This window comes from Nannobrachium achirus (assembly GCF_963921795.1).
Source record: "Nannobrachium achirus genome assembly, chromosome: 22".
Taxonomy (NCBI): Eukaryota; Metazoa; Chordata; class Actinopteri; order Myctophiformes; family Myctophidae; genus Nannobrachium; species Nannobrachium achirus.
In genome coordinates, this window is record NC_137829.1 from 36,860,070 (window position 1) to 36,877,569 (window position 17,500).

The following is a 17,500-nucleotide window of genomic DNA, read 5'->3' on the forward strand; positions in this document are numbered from 1 at the left end:
AAATCTTGAATGAACGGCATAGCTCGGGGGTAGAGAAACCGTTATTAGAGCAAGAAGGGTTCCCGAAAGGTTCCCAGTTCGAATCCGGGCTCCCCCTGAGTTAATGTCGAAGAGTCCTTGAGCAAGACTCTGAACCCCTAGTTGCTCCCGATGAGCAGGTTGGTGCCTTGCATGGTCTCCACCGCCATTGGTGTATGAATGTGTGTGTGAATGGGTGAATGTAATGCACACAATGTAAAGCGCCTTGGATAAAAGCTGTATATGAATGCACCATTTAGAGATGCAATTTATGGCTCTTTGAAGTGAGCCAGAGCCATGGCTCACTTAAAAGAGCCGTTCAAAAGACTGGCTCATTTGGCTCTTTTGGCTCATTGCATATTTAAAATATTTTTGTTGAAACATGAATCCACAAGGTGGCACGGTCTGGCACCACATTCCTCTGCTGACAGTTGAGATCACAATTTTGTATTTACCCTTTTTATAAAACGTGTGTGTAAATTAAGCTACCTTGACTAATGTTATTCATGCAACACCTTAAAAAAACCAAGCAGGCAACAATGAACTCGCTCCTCCCTAGCAGCGTATATAGCCAGGATTTACCGACTGGCTAGGCCTGGCACAATGTGAGCTTGTACATCGGCTATTTTAAAATAGCAAACATTTAAATATTTACAGGGACATAATACAGTCATTTGTCATGGAAGTGGACTTCCCAAGCAATATGGAGACGTTTTAATTATAGAAATCGCTTAATAATTGTCTAAGCTATGATCAAATCAAACTGTAGTGTCTTAATTTGCTTCCTAGACATCGCGGCGCCGCGTCGCGAGCCAATTCAGCCAAATGAACGGCTCCCTACTACGTGAACCGGATCCCATCGTTCACTTCAAAGAGCCGTTCAAAAGATTCGATTCGTTCGCGAACGTTGCATCTCTAGCACCATTTACTATTTTATAAACGGTTACATAAAGTAGTGTAGTTTAACAGTGGTTCTCTACTTTTTTCATGTCAAGGAAGTTTTAATTAATGAAGATAATTGGCCACGGACTCCCATCTGAAAATATATTTTGTCAGGGAACCCAGCATAAGGTTTGTGTTAACATAATTCAAATATTTTCAGAATTTTTCAATCAACAAGCTCACAACGCTTCGCGATTGTCTATTTTCCAAATAGCCGATGTACTGTCTACAAAGGGTTAAAGTTGATAAACTGATGTTGATGCTATATCAGTGGTTCTCAACCTGTGGGTCGGGACCCCCAGGGGGGTCCCCAAATTATTTTGGGGGGTCTGCAGATGATTAACTTAATGTGAAACATTGTTTTTTCACTCAACAGTAAACAAACCAACATACATTTTAGTGTATAGAGGGTATCTGCACATTTCTGAAGTGACAATTTAACGACTTTTTAATACATCTAAAATGACAAATTAAACATTGGCCAAATTGTCAAATATTAGAGGCAAGAAATTGTGAAAATAGCAGATCTACATCGCGTTGCAAGGCGGTGTGAGCATGTAGATAAGCTATTTTCATAAACCGTGTTATACAAAATTTAATCACTCAACTCTTAGTGCTCGTCAGGGTGGGGGGGTCCCCAGTTAAAATATTATTATTTTGGGGGTCGCGGCTGAAAAGGTTGAGAACCACTGTGCTATATGAACTCATTTTGCTGGGGACCCCCTGGAAACCACCCTCAAGGACCCACATTGAGAACCACTGGTTTACAAAGTAAGAAGACCTAAAGCTTACCGCGCATTATGAGTCATCACCCAAAATGCAACTGCGCTTTGAAATCCTCAGAGAAATGCAAAAACCGGCGCCTTTTTTTTCCTCCCTTTTTTTTTGTTAACCATTTTTTGTAAACGACCGAAACTTAATTACACACCATCTGACTATTTATAACACTTGGTTAAATTTGAGCACTGATTTGAATGTGTGCAACCACAGAGAGAACCCAGCCTATGGCGAGCTGTACTGCAAATAAATATCCATGATATTTCCCTCCAATTCAAGGAAACCGTACAGGTGATTTATGCTTAGTTGCGCGCCAGCGACGTACGCAAGTTTTCATGCGCTCAACAAAGTATAAATCAGTCTATATAGTCTTTTCAACTCTGCGAGCCAATGGGCCAAACGCATCGGCAGAGGTTGCGGCTATTGCTCATAAACGTCATGGGATGGAACTTCAAAGGCTGACACATGACCGACGGGGCTTCGAGTAAAACAGCAGGCGTTTGTGTGCACGTGAGCGCGCACGAGTGCGTGCGAACAGCCGATCCCGACGGGACTTGACTGACGAATGTTTTCTCGCTGCGCGCAACGCTCTAAACCTCGCACAGAAAATATATGCCACGGATGCGTCTTTTCATTAATGCCCGGCTTCATGGTTCATGTAGTCTCACACATAGCCTACACATGCATACATACAGTGGTGTCAAGTAACTGAGTACATTTACTTACAATACGTACCATTTTGAAGTACCTTTACTTTAATGGAGTATTTCCATATTTTCAATACTTTTACTTCTACTAGACTACATCTCAGAGGCAAATATTGTACTTTTACTCCGCTACAATATTATAATACTTTAGTTACTACTTACTTTGAAGATTTTGATTATAACTAGGAAACCACTTCAACCCTTTATATATTTTGGCCATTTCAAAATAGCCGATCTACAAGCTCACAATGTGCCACGATGCGATGCATTGTGAGCTTGTAGATCTGCTATTTTCAAAAGATTTTTATACAATTCATACATTGAAACCTTGTGAAACATTCTGCATAATGAAAACTTTCTACTGAATTCCGACTTTCAATTGTAAGAGAGTGTTTCTACATCGCAGTATTGATACTTTTACTTAAGTAGGAAATGTGAGTACTTCTTCCACCACTGCATCACACACGCACGCACGCACGCACGCACGCACACACACACACACACACACACACACACACACACACACACACACACACACACACACACACACACACACACACACACACACACACACACACACACACACACACACACACACACACACACACACACACACACACACACACACAGGGGTGTCACAAGGGGGGGAAAGTGGGACTGAGTTACTAGGGCCCAAGGTGGGGGGGCCTTAATTATTTTATACTTTAGCTATTGAAAAATAGCAGATCTACAAGCTCACAGAGCTTGTAGATCTGCTATTTTTGAAAAAGTCGTGAAAATGTGTGCAAATCTGTGAATACATGTATTTTTCAGCAAACATTTGTAACTCAAATTTTGCTTCCCGGGGGGGGGGGGGGGGGGGGGGGTCCTGGAACTAAATATTTTGAGATGGGGGTATGTGGCCAAATACGTATCATTCTGGGGGTCCTTGACATGAAAAGGTTTGAGCACCACTGACATATTAGAAACATAGGTTTTTCAAAAAACCTGTGAGCTTGTATATCTGCTATTTTTCAATAGTTAAAGCACAAAACAACGCAGTGAATCCTTGTACCCAGGGCCCAGAATTTGGTGCGACACCCCCTGCACACACACACACACTGGAGCCGATCTCCTACTTGCCGGGAGAACCGGCTTACACTGGGGCTGGAGTTGGAGGAGGTCAAGTGCTTCTTTGCTCAAGGGGTACACAGTTACTCTCGAAAAAAGCGGCGCTTGGCGAGAGCGTTTATCCGCTATTATCCACCACTGGGTTTCTCTTACCTCGTTTCCCAGCAGAGCGGAGACGCAGGCCTCGGAGGCGTCGCAGATGGCCGTCAGGTCGTGACCGCCCTCCAGCGCTAGGACCACGCGGCCGCCCGCCAGTCCCATCAGCTGCCTGGTCAGGTAGCCCAAGCCTGGGGGGGAGGGGGGGGGGGGGCAGGAAATGACAGCAGAGACGAGAGGAGGGGGGGGAGAGGGGGGAGAGAGGGGGGAGAGGGGGGGGGAGATGGTGGGCGGTGAGTGACGCTCTGGCTCAAAAGTTGGACATGGAACAAAGAAAAAGACCCGGAGAAGGGGTTTTGTTGGAGAGGTGAATGAAACAAGGGGCTATTGCATCATGTTTCTTTATGGAAAACAGGGGCGTCAATTGGGTATGGCAGGGGGTATGCAGCTGCCATACCCTGGGTCCAGGGGGGAAACAAAAGTTACCTTTAAATATAAATCCATGAATGTCTCTTTGTCTATCTGTGCTGGTTATTATTATGTTGTTAAATTATAGTAAAATAACTACAAATGCAAAATTTAACAAAATGGTCACTTTAACAAGGTATTATAATTATATTCGCCACACTTGTATTCTCCCCCATCATGACAGAATGGTATATTCCAAGGTTCCGCAGGTCAGCTGCACAGGTGCAATGCATATTGTTAATTGTGGCACGTTTACTAACATGCCAAGATTAGCTGCACTTGAACAACCATTCAAAACGGGGGGAAAAAATTAAATGTACACCTACTTCTTAAAATAAATGTATCATGCCTGTTGCTAAGGTATGGTAACATGACTGGTGTCTTGCACGCGTGCAAGACACCAGTCATGTTGCCATACCTTAGCTTTTTCTGAACTGACGCACTGTATGGAAAGAAAGTTAGACTGCGTGAGAGAGAGAGAGAGAGAAGAGAGAAAGAGAAGAGTGAGAGAGAGAGAGAGAGACGGACACAGAGAGAAAGGGAAGAGAGAGAGAGAGAGAGAGAGACAGACAGACAGTCAGACAGAGAGAGAGAGAGAGAGAGAGAGAGAGAGAGAGGAGAGAGTTATTTTTTTTCTGAGGACCCTAACACCCCCCCCCCCCCCCCCCCCCCCCCCCCCCCCCACCCCCAACAAAAAAAAAGGCATAATACAAGCCAGGTTTAATTTTAATAAATGCGGCTTTGGGTTTTGGCTCAGTCGCTGCCTTTGATGTTTTTTTCTTCCAGGAAGGAGGGGTTTAATATATGCATTCGGCCCATACCGCCTCTCTCTCCCTCTCTCTCTCTCTCTCTCTCTCTCCTCCCCTTCACTCCACCCATGTTCTCTGGTCCTCCAATCCCCTCTAAGCCACCCCTCACACCCCCCTCCCCCACCCCCGGGGACCCCTGGCTCTCGTCTGAGATCTCCAGGACGGTTTTAGGGGAAAAGCTCCTCGCTGGCACGCCAAGGAGCACAAAGGTATGAAACCACTGACAAGGTGCGTTTCTGGACTCTCGTCGACGATCGGTCCGTTCTCTAACTTTTACCGCTTGCACCCTATATCAGAGGTCTTCGACGTGTTCAGGCCAAGGACCCCTTAGTTGAGAGAGAGATGAAGCAGGGACCCACCCACAACCTTTTCACAGATTCCATAATTTCATCGTTTGACAGCACAATCATCAGTGTATTTTTGGATTCATGTCACTTTGTGTTTTCAGATATTTAACCACTTGAACCGTCAATACTTAATAAACTTGACCTTTCACTCTGTACTTGGTCTGCTATTTTTCCCCTCTACACCAAAGCTCTTTGCCAAAAATAGCCAATCTACAAGCTCACAACGCCTCGCGCTGCGAGGCGTTGTGAGCTTGTAGATCAGCTATTTTTGGCTAAAGTTCTCCCAATATGGACGCAGGTTTCAAGTGGTTAACATAAAAAAGACCCCTGCTATATACACTTCATTGTATGTCAAATAGCAAAAGTAGAAGTTCTCAGATTTTTCACAGAATGTTTATCTGTTTTTGTTGAATGTTTATTAGCCTGTTTTTGCTGAATCTTTTTGTTGAATGTTTATTCGCCTGTTTTTGCTGAATCTTTGCCAGTTATGACATGTCCAGAATATGGAAGATTCAAGTAATCAAGGTAATGTTCGGTGCTAGGGGAACAAGGACTACGATAAGAACAAGTCCAGGACTTTTTCATGTAATCTTTGACTCCACGATCATTCCAGTGATAAGAATGAGATAAAAAAATCACACCCGTGTGAACTGAGCGGTGGTCGTGGAGGCTGTGCAACAGCACTACTGGGTGGGTGCAGCGGGGTTAGTGTGCTTTACAATGCTGTAGTTTCTTCACACACTCTAATTTATTTGACCCTAAAACATTCAGTTTGTTAATAATAATAATACTTGACCACACATGCTGACCCACCCTTCCCCCGTGTGTGTGTGTGTGTGTGTGTGTGTGTGTGTGTGTGTGTGTGTGTGTGTGTGTGTGTGTGTGTGTGTGTGTGTGTGTGTTGTGTGTGTGTGAGAACAACAGCGCCCCTCCCTTAACATGTGTGGTCAGAAAAGGTACTGCAGGCTTGAGGCTACATACACGCCGGACGGCCGGACGGACGCATACATACCCACACACACGGCCACGTATAGGAGACGGTGTGACCACCGCTCAAAAAGCAACGGTTGACATACAGGAATAGCACACACTGACCTGCTGGCATACCGCCATGTTCTTAAAAAGTATTGGGTTGGAAACGCAACCTACTCATGTTTCTGCACTACTTGGAGAGCACATTAACACTAAAAGACACTTTTTTTTCGTTAGTAATAGGAGGGATATTTACAAGCAAATATGTTGGTTCGTAAATTTCACCATTGTGGTAAACCTGTTTAGAGCTTACTGCACCCCTCTATATACAGCCCCTCTGTGGGTGAAGTATAAGAAAGAGAGCTTACGGAAGCTGCAAGAAGCCTACAATGACTGCCTTCGAATGCTGGGCTACGGTTGGCACTTACATTTAGCTGTGAGTCTGTAACCTCCCAGGGGCGGCGCGTGACCTTCCACAGCATCAAAACCCGATGAGACCAGCACTACATCTGGGGCAAACTCATTGGCAATAGGCATCACCACCGTCCTACAATGGAATAGAAACACATAAAAAATGTCTTTATGTTAGAAATTGTAAAAAAGATAAGACAACACATCTTTAAATTGACACAATTCCATTTTCAATTCAAAGGAGCTTTACCGGCATGAGAAAACATACGTTTACATTGCCAAAGCAAGTGTCCAAATGCAATAAAAAGGGGGAAAAATGGGAACATATATAGCCTACGGTTTGAGGGGGCACAGCATTGTGTAACTGGGCTACGTCACATTTCGTCGTTATGTTACATATACAGGGTATAAAGCTTTTTCAAAAACAAATACAGGTACACAACCAGGTAGATTGTCACAAGCAATGCATGGCTTGAGCTTAACGGACCCATTACTATAGCTATGTTTATGTTATATCTATGCCAGGGGTTTCCGAACCTTTTTGACTCAGGGCACCCTTGTAAACAACCTTTTCATCACGGCACCCCTGAATTACACTGTTAATTATTAGAATCTTATTTCATATTACGCTACGTAAATATGAAAATCTTTCTCCCTATAAGATACAGATCACTTTGAACTATCAGAAACCATGATCTATGCTACCCATTTCTTACTGTGTGAATGCATGTAAGTGGCCATGCACAGCCGTTTATTTGTGACTTTTTGCGGCTGTGTGGCAGGCCTATCGTGTGGTCATACTTTAATTCCACCACCGATATTCTCCTGGTTCTCAGTTCCCCTCAGAACGGCTGTCGGGCCATTTGAGCACGTCCAAACGTTTATGGGCCCCAAACACATCAAATGTATTTCTTGGGATGTGAACCTGCAACTCCACCCACTCCAAGGCACAGTCAAAAACCACGGAGCCTGATAAGCCAAGTTTTTTGGGAGCGTCACAGTTTCAAGATATTAACATTGCAATCAATCCCATGGGAATATAAACAAGCAGGGTTATTGGATTTTGCCAGCACAGTTCCATATTTCCACATAACCACTGCTGCAGGCGATGGAAGTGAAAGCCACAGTTTGACAGACAGGGCAAATCAAGAGCCACAAGAAATGTGAGCATTAAGAGCATGAGGATTTAACCCATTCACATCATTATTTTATGCTTTAACTATTGAAAAATAGCAGATATACAAGCTCACAGCGCGGCACCGAGTGCCGCGCTGCGAGCTTGTAGATCTGCTATTTTTTTTTTTTTTTTTTACCCGATTCTATAAGTGTCTTTTGAATCCTTTTGAAGACTTTTTGAAAAACCCTATGTTTCTATGTCAGCAATCTGGCCAGCCATCGTCAAAGAAAAGGTCCTTTTCACTTAACTGGAGCTCAGTTAGTCTGTTCTTGAGAGACTACTATGTCAGTGGTTCTCAAACCTTTTCATGTGAAGGACCCCCAAAATGATATTTATTTGGCCACGGACCCCCATCTCAAAATATCTAGTTCCCCCCCCTGAAGCAAAATTTGAGTTACAAACGTTAAAAATACATATATTCAAAGATTTGCACACATTTTCACAACTTTTTCAAAAATAGCAGATCTACAAGCTCGCAGCGGCTGTGAGCTTGTATATCTGCTATTTTTCACCGGTTAAAGCATTCAATAATTCTAGGCCTAAATGGGTTTAAAAGGATCACAATGGAAGAAAGACGCAGGCCTTTTGAAATAAAAAGGCATATTTTGGAGGGCGTCTGGGTGGCCGCAGGGGCAAAGCTCCTGCCCACCACCGCGGAGACTGGGGCTCAAAAACCCTCCGCGGTGCATCCGGCTTGGCTGGGCGTTCCAACGGACAGAACTGGCCGTGTTTGTGGGTGGGAAGCAACGCCGCTCGGGGAGGTTGATCTCTGAAGGTGCACCAATAACGACTCCTACGGCTGTTTAGCAGGGAGTTGAACTGGGAAGCATATAGCGTGCAAGAGGGCGGGACGGACCCGTACTTTCTGTTTCTGTGTGACGTAGGTAGTAGGACATTCACCAACGTTGTTCACCGAAGTTGAATATTCGCTTATTTTTTATTTTTTTTATTGTTTTCTCTTAAAAAATATATAGTTTATAAAGCTTGGCTAGATAAGAAGTCATAAGAATGAGTTGTCAATGCCACTGGTGGATGAATTTGTTAATGCTCTATACCAGGGGTTCTCAAACCTTTTTAGGCTGTGACCCCCAAAATAAACATATTTGAACTGGGGACCCCCACCCTGACAAGCACTTGGAATTGTAGGTATTACATTTAATGTGACTCGGTTCCACAGATAAATATTGTGAAAATAGCAGATCTACATGCTCACAACGCCTCGCGTTGCGAGGCGTTGTGAGCATGTAGATCGGCTATCTTCACAATGTTCGCCTCTTGCTTAATTAATATTTGACAGTTTGGCCAGTCCTGTCGAATATTCGACTATTCGAATACTTTGAGGTTGAATAATTCGAATACTAAAAATCACTATTCGTGAATGCCCTGGTAGGTAGATACCTTTTTAGGAGGCGGAAGCATTTTGGAGTCTATTCATTTACAATGAGAGAGTTAACGTGAACACAGCTTCTGAACTATTATCTTGCTCCATGGTCACTGAACTAAATATTGGACCCGATCTCCACAAGCCACATAATATTAACACAATTGTCACACTAAAGTGTCTTTTTTCAGCGACACAAAAAAGGAGAAAATCTACTTTATTATTGCCCTTGGCTTTAGCTGTCCCAGCAACACACTCTCGCGGGACTCTAGCACAAGTAAACACACTCTCGCGGGATCTATAGCACCAGTAAACAGGACGTTCGCAAGATTTGCCTTGAGAGCCGAGGCGCCCACTTTGGAGGATATGTGTAGGCTTTGTGTACAATGTCGTATACTGCACGCTGTGTGGCCTGAACAGACGGAAAGCTGCATGTTCCAAGTATATTTTCATTCATTTCCAATGAAAGAATTTCCATCAATCTATTCCAATTCAATGATTCATCATTTTTCTGTACCTCTACACACCCCTTGATGGTTTGAAAAGTATGTTAATGCAGTAAAGAGTACTGAGTGTGCATGTGTATTAGGGCATTAACGAAAAAGTCGACAAGTCGACTTCATTACACAAGTCGACAGTCGAAGTTGAAAAAAAAGAAAAAAAAAGAAAAACGTTCTATTGTGAAAATAGCAGATTGAGCATGTAGATCGGCCATTTTCACAATTTCTGCCTCTATATATTTGACAATTTGGCCAATGTTTAATTTGTCATTTTAGAGGTATTAAAAAGTCCTTAAATTGCCATTTAGAAATGTGAAGATAACCTCTATACACTTAAACGTTATGTTGGTTTGTTTACAGTTGAGTGAGAAAACAATGTTGCACATTAAGTTAATCATCTGGGGACACCCCAAAATAATTGGGGGGTCGTGTGTGATGTGATGACGTCATCAAATGATAAAGTCGACTTCAACTCAACTTTTTACATAATTGTACACACTTCAGATGGACACATGTTAGTGATACAGTACAGTAGGCTATAAATATGATTCAGAAGTGTATGGGACGACAGTGTGTGTGTGATTGTGCGCACGCACGCGTTTCTATTAATTACAGAAGATAATTCTAACACTGGATGGGAGTGGCGAAGGAGAATCTGGCGAATCTGGCGAATCTGACACATGTGGCAGGGAGTTTTTGTGTGCGATGTGTCATTCTTTCACAGGAACCTAATCACTGGTCTCTAACGATTCACTTTAAGTTGTGGTCGCAGTTTCCATTAATAGGAATGACCTAAGCTCATATGGTGACTGTCTTTGACTCACCTAACGTGTCACACTAGGACAGGCTTGTGTGGTATAGTGTGGGATTTTATTTTCCAAAGCAACTAAATTCAGAATTTTGAGTTCAACCACTTGAACCCTAAAATACTTTGCTAACCGGTGTCCCCCAGGATTTTTTATGAATTGAATACAAAGGACCCGAATGGAAACAAGCCCACAAGGACTTAAATCTTTTGGTGTTATTCTTTTTCAATCAATCCACATCTATACCAGGCCCCTGCTTGTAGATTGGCTTTTGTTTGCCGAACGTCAGCCTCAGAATTGGGACACCAGGGTTCAAAGTTGTTAACTCATTTGTAGCCAATCCCGAGAATACTTGTGAAAAATACTCGAGTATCATATGGTGCCGATCCCGAGTATACTCGTGAAAAGTACTCTATTACTGTAACGGCGGTTCTCCTACCCTGTAGCTACGCGGAAGGTCCTGGCACAATCGCCCTCGCCGATTCATCATCATCACGGATCCACGTGCACAAAATAGTAATCCCATAACATTGAGGCAGACGGGGAATCTCATCTTTAATGTCCATTATCTCCAAACAACACTTTCAAAGGGGAGGATGGCAGTAGATTCTCGCTAATAAAACACATTGAAAAGCAACGATCCGCCATTACACAACGGCATGTTGACGACGAGCGATTCCGGTGAATGACGTGATGACGTCAAACCGGAAGTGTTTACGCAATCGACTTCTGGCCTTCAAAATAAGAGACTGGCCGCTTATGGAGAAAGCGAGAGGCACGCTGGACATTTTAATCCGTTAATTTCAGGAGCACAAAATGAGTTAAAGGGATCCCTGGCTAATACGACAAATATGCCTTAATACACTATAATTGTCCTCTATAACAACGTCAAATTAAAAACACCTTAAATGTTTTATTTCTTCTAGAAATAGTTAATCTTTCACTCAATAGGGGAAATGCCTGTCGCAAGTTGATGATGTCATGAAACCATGTGTGTCCCTATGGAATTTATGGCATGCATGTGTAAATAAAAACAAACATAATACTTCCTATGGTTAATATGAGCATCAAATCAATATTTCAAATGTGTGTCTTTTTATTTTCACATGCATGCCATAAATTCCATAAGGATAGACCACACATGGTTTTATGACATCATCAACTTGTGACGGGCATTACCCCTATTGAGTGAAAAATGTGCTATTTCTAGAAGAAATACAATATTTAAGGTGTTTTTAATTTTGCATTGTAGTTATAGAGGACAATTATAATGTATTAAGGCATATTTGTTGTATTAGCCAGGGATCTTTTTAAATATCAAATGGAGAGTATGGTTTTATTTGTACAAGTAGCCAATTATATCTCCTAATAGTAGTAGTATTAGCAGTAGTGGTAGAATGTTTTCTTCATTTTTAGAACATAAACAGAGGGAGCACATTACAACCTGGAAGCGGTACAATGTGGCATAGAGCACTGGTTCTCCAAGTGGATTTCCAGGGACTTTGTGGGTTCCTTTATGGGGGATTTGACCCATAGAAGTCCTTAACTCTAACAGTGTACAAATGGAACCAAATGGTTCCATTTGTACACTGTTAGAGTTAAAGGACAACTTTAGTTTTTTACAACAAGGGTTCATATTTTAGATTGTAATTAAAGAATATAAAAGATGAGTGTTAAAATCATTTCATTTACTTCTTTCTATTGTTTTAAAGATCAACCTAACCCTTATTTCAGTGGTTGGGGGCATGCGTACAAGTGGCTAAATATGTAATTTTACACAGAATTAACCCATTCCCAAGATACAACGCAACCTTTCATGGTTGGATGTGACTTATGGGGGCTAGAAGTGTTACTGTAAATAGCAATAAAGAAACTGCTGGCTTGTTGTGTCTAAAAAGACATATTTAGGCACTTGTACGCATGCCCCCATGCGTACGCATGCCCCACATTTTAGCACGGTAAACACGATAAAACAATAGAACGAAGCAAATGAAAACATTTTAACACTCAGTTTTTCTTTTCTCTAATTACAATCTAAAATATGAACCCTTGTTGTAAAAAAACAAAGTTGTCCTTTAAGGGGAGACCTCGAAATGTAAAAGTTTGAGAAACGCTGGCATAGAGATCTAGGGCTGGCGTGATGGGCTGTCTGCACTGTATAATAATAGCAGGACTTCCCGGCTCGAAGGACCAGTGGCTCCCTGCGAGCAGCCAGCTGCGGGGACCCTACGCTCTGCACAAAGTTTTTTTTTAAATATTTTTGTTGGTCCGGGCCATTTGGGCACAGCAGTGTTTTGGTGAGGATCCGTGAGTGACGGAGTACCACAGGGTTCCGCCGCGGGCTCCCCTGTACTTTGCTGACCTCACGAACACGGTGTCGGTGTGCTGCCGGCTGTGGGCGGGCAGCGTGGCCCCCCGAGCTCCCCGAAGACCGCCGTTTTTTTCCATATCCCTCGCTCAACCGCCAAATTATAACCCTCGGCCCCGGGCACACCACCACACCCCCACCACCGTACCTCCCCACCCCCCTCCTACCCCCCCACGACACACACATACGTACACACAGCTGTCTGAGGGAGAGGCTGGAGGCAGCTTTAGGAGGTTTTCTGGTAGCCCCAGACAGCTAGAATACACAGGGAGAGTGTGAGTCACTGTGTGTGTGTCAGCATGCCTCTGGCACCGGCTCAGGAGGAAACGTCATGCGTACGAGAAGGGTAAAGGGGGAGAGAGCGAGAGAGCGGTGGTGTAAAGTAACTAAGTGCATTTTTGAGTACTAAGTACAATTTTGAGTTATTTGTATTTTACTGTACTTCAATACTTTTACTTCTACTCCAATACATCGCGGATCCAAATGTTGTAATTTTACTCCACTACAATTATTTGAAAACTTTAGTTACTAGTTACTTTGCAGATATAAATTATAATATTACAAAACAAACATTAACCACTTTAGCCCTATTTCATACCTAGGGCTACTTTCAAATATTTTGCACATTTTGTACTTTAAGTACATTTTGATGCCAACACTTTCATGCTTTTAATCAAGTACAATTTGAATTCCTGACTTTAACTTGGAACAGAGTATTTCTATATTGCAGTATTGATAATTTTACTCAAGTAATAGATGTACTTTTTCCACCACTGGGTAAATGGTTTTCAACGTTTTTATTTTATAAAGCTTTTACTGAATGTAAAGATTACATTCAGATTACTATTTCTATGCATTTGACGTATTAATGTTGCACTGTTAATGTTACCTTGCTTATTGTAAGCTCTGGATTAAGTCTGCTAAATGCCTGAATTATAAATTGTAAATTGTGGAGAGAGAGAGAGAGTGACGTAGACAGAAGAGGACAGACAGAGGGTGCTGGAAGAAGAAAGATAAGGTGACCTTGGACTGAAAGGGAGAGGACAATGTGTTGGCAATGGACGAAGGACTTGACCAGGGGTTCCCAAACTTTTTTGTCTCAGGGCACCCCATCATTATTTTTTAAAACCGAGGCAACCCTACATTATAATTTTCACTCCCAGCACATTATATTTATAGCATATCGTCGTTGTCGGGTGGAAACCTTGAATGTCCAAAACCGTTTGTTTTGTATTTATCATTTATAAAATGTACTAAACAGCAGATCTACAAGCACACAACGCCTCGCGTCGCGAGGCGTTGTGTGCTTGTAGATCGGCTGTTTTCACTAGTTTTGTGTGACGGCCTTGTATGATGAAGCAGGGCTTTGCTTTGCCAAAAGACGTACACATTTGAAACTTGGAAATACAAGGTTTCTGACCGACAGTGACGATATTCTAGTGATTATGTTGCGAGGAAAACGTTGAGATAATAGCCACTTTGGTTAGAACTGACTGAAAATAACTTTGTACTTTAAAGTTGTACTATGTAACTTTTTTTATAAAACAAATCTTAAAATTCTCCTAACTATTAAATCACAAAAGTTTTAGAAGATCAGCGCCGTGAATTTCAGCCTGTAAAGCCTTCTCTGTATGTAAACTGAGATCCTTGCCGTGGACCGGATCTCGCGCGAAAATTGCGTCATCACACTACCGGCCAATCACAGCGAGGGTTATACAACTGCCGGCCAATCACAGCGCATCTTGAAGTGGGGTCGCTATGGCAGCCATATTTGTTGTCGCCCGTTTGTACCATCCCTTCTCTAGGTAATTTCGCCTACCAGGCAGGGTGAAGGAGTCCGTATCTCTGGAATTACTGAACGCACAGGAACAAGGGACCCCTTAAAAGATATATCTCAGCGAGGTGGAGGCAGACGCGGGGGTCTGAAGGTACGAAAAACGTCCGAAAGACGCGGACGCGACCGCGGTTTGCTATAGGGCTAATGACCACTAGTTGGGCATCTTACACAGTATGGCTTTAAGTTTAAAATAATACTAAATATTTCTTCAAGTGTCCAAATAAATTCCAAACACTATCAAATGATCTCGCGGCACCCCCTGGACTGCCATCGCGGCACCCCAGGGTGCCCCGTCACCCACTTTGAAAACCCCTGGACTTGACAACGTCGTCAGGATCACGCACAATGTAAATCCTGCGTCACGGCACAGGTTCTTATTGCTCTCTGTTTTGTGGGTGTCCTGCAAATTTCTGTCTGAAGGATCAATCAATGAAGCCTACTGTATCTTTTTTTCTGAAATCACTGAATGGGAGCACTTATCCTGAGCAATGAGCCGAATAAGCTTTTTTGGAGAAGCGACAAAACGCACGTTCGGTTTTGCCAAAAAGGATTACATCAGACGCAAGCTGTTGCAACCAGCTTGAAGGAAAGAGAGCAAAAAAAAAAAAAACTTCTCAAATCAATAAGAGGATTAATGCATTTCCAATGCCAGGTCATGCCATTTAAGACAGACTCCTGTTATCAGCATGAATGCTTCCAATCATCAGGAAACAAGACGATTCAATGAACATTAACGACAGGGTATTATTTTTCTGCTGCAATTTCAGATTTTTATGACGATAGGATGATTTTCAATCATGTTTCACAGGTCTCTCTCTCTCTCTCTGTTTCTCTCCCTCGTAGGGATGGGACGATAAGCGATATTATCGTTTATCGTGATTAAAAAACACCCACGATAATCGTATCGTGGAGATTTGATTTATCGTGATATCGTCCTCTGTCGTGCACTGGGATCAATTCACCTTTTATTTGCTGAGCTGCATATCTGGTACCACTTAAACCCTCTATAATTGGTAAAAGGTACTTATAATATATCGTCGTTGTCGGCTGGAAACCAAAACCGTTCGTTTTGCATTTATCATTTTAAAAATGATTTAAACTAGTGAAAACAGCCGATCTACAAGCACACAACGCGGTGCGACGCGTTGTGAGGTTATAGATCTGCTATTTTTGGCCAATGTTCCGCCCCAGGATAATGGATTTGGATTATCGTGATGATATTGTAAATCACGATTTCTTTTGTCACAATAATCGGGATATGAAATGTTCATATCGTCCCATCCTTACTCCCTCGCTCTGTCGGCCGCCTTCCCCCTCCCACACACACACACACACACACACACAGCCTTGGCCCATTAACGTTTGGACCATAAAAGACCCCACACCAAAGGAGGCCGGCCACAGGCGCTCATGTGGGCCCGCCGCACGCTGCCGAGGGGAACCTTGAACACCAAGGTTATTACAACAGCAGGATCACATGGTGCCTGCACTCGCCCCCTCCCCGTCTTACATAGGAGAAAAAAAAGAATAATAATGATAATCCTTGCTCAGCATTACATTTAAGGCATTTAGAACGGGTACACGTTATTGCGTTTTATTATTTTATGCTTTATCTATTGAAAAAAAGCAGATATACAAGCTCACAGCGTGGCACCGAGTGCCGCGCTGCGAGCTTGTAGATGTCCTGATGTCCATCCATCTTCTTCAACCGCTTATCCAGAATCGGGTCGCGGCGGTAACAGTTCCAACTGAGACTTCCAGATTTCCTTATCCTGAGCAACTTCCTCCACTCCCTCAGGGAGTATACCGAGGCGTTCCCAGGCCAGTTTGGAGATGTAATCCTTCCATCTGTTCTTTGGTCTGCCACGGACGGGGTCTCCTCCCAGTGGGACGCACATCGAGGACCTTCCTAGGAAGGCGCTCGGGGGGCATCCGTACTAGATGCCCGAACCACCTAAGCTGTCTCCTTTCCAAGTGAAGGAGCAGCGTCCAGGTCTCTCTCGGGTGACAGAGATTTTGAGTGTTTTTTGAATTCTTCTAAGTTTTTTTTTTTAGACTATGTTTCTGTCAGTGGTTCTCAAACTTCCTCATGTGAAGGACCCCCAAAATGATATGTATTTGACCAAAGACCCCAATCTCAAAATATTTAGTTCCAGGAACCACCCATGAAGCAAAATTAGATTTTGCAGATCTACAAGCTTGCAGCGCGGCACCGCACTGCGAGCTTGTATATCTGCAATTTTTCAATCGTTAAAGCGTTCAATAATTCTAGGCCTAAATGGATTTAAAGGCAGACAGGGACAGAGTTAACTGTCTCTTTGAAAACTGCTGCCGTCATTGCCCACACCCCCACCCTCTGAATAACGACCTGACATGTAGCCGAATAAAAAGCCACAGCGATCAATTAGAGAGCCCATGCCCGGGGGAAACCAAGGGTTTTAACGGGGGACTAATTGAGCGTGAATCAGGGGATGTGTTCGCCGAGATGAAAAAGGCCCCCTTCGCTTATTTGCGGGAGGGGAGAGTTTACGACCCGCTTGCCGTAGCAACAGGACATCCTATACGCTGTCTGGGATCCGCCATTCCAAACCTCTGGCCCTCTCTGTGTTAACTCCCTGGACAAAATGGCCCAAGGTGGAGGGGCCTTACTTTAGCTATTTTTGAAAAGTCGTGAAAATGTGTGCAATCTTTGAATATCGTCGTTGTTGGGTGGAAACCTTGTATGTCCAGAACCGTTTGTTTTGTATTTATCATTTTTAAAATGATTTGAAATA

At 43.1% G+C, this 17,500-nt stretch overlaps 1 protein-coding gene and 1 long non-coding RNA gene across 2 annotated transcripts in view; both read right to left on the minus strand.

Annotated features, from left to right (window-relative positions):
- Positions 1–17,500, minus strand: part of LOC308308325 — an 839,845-nt gene that overhangs the window by 68,222 nt on the left and 754,123 nt on the right. The window lies entirely within an intron of this gene.
- Positions 1–17,500, minus strand: part of hdac4 (histone deacetylase 4) — a gene marked incomplete at its 3' end in the record, with an annotated part of 312,733 nt that overhangs the window by 22,963 nt on the left and 272,270 nt on the right. The window contains exons 24-25 of the mRNA XM_080753473.1: positions 6,675–6,793; positions 3,708–3,841 (exon numbers count right to left, since the gene is read on the minus strand). Coding sequence (XP_080609599.1) covers positions 3,708–3,841; positions 6,675–6,793 — 253 coding nt within the window. The remainder of the gene's footprint in view (positions 1–3,707; positions 3,842–6,674; positions 6,794–17,500) is intronic.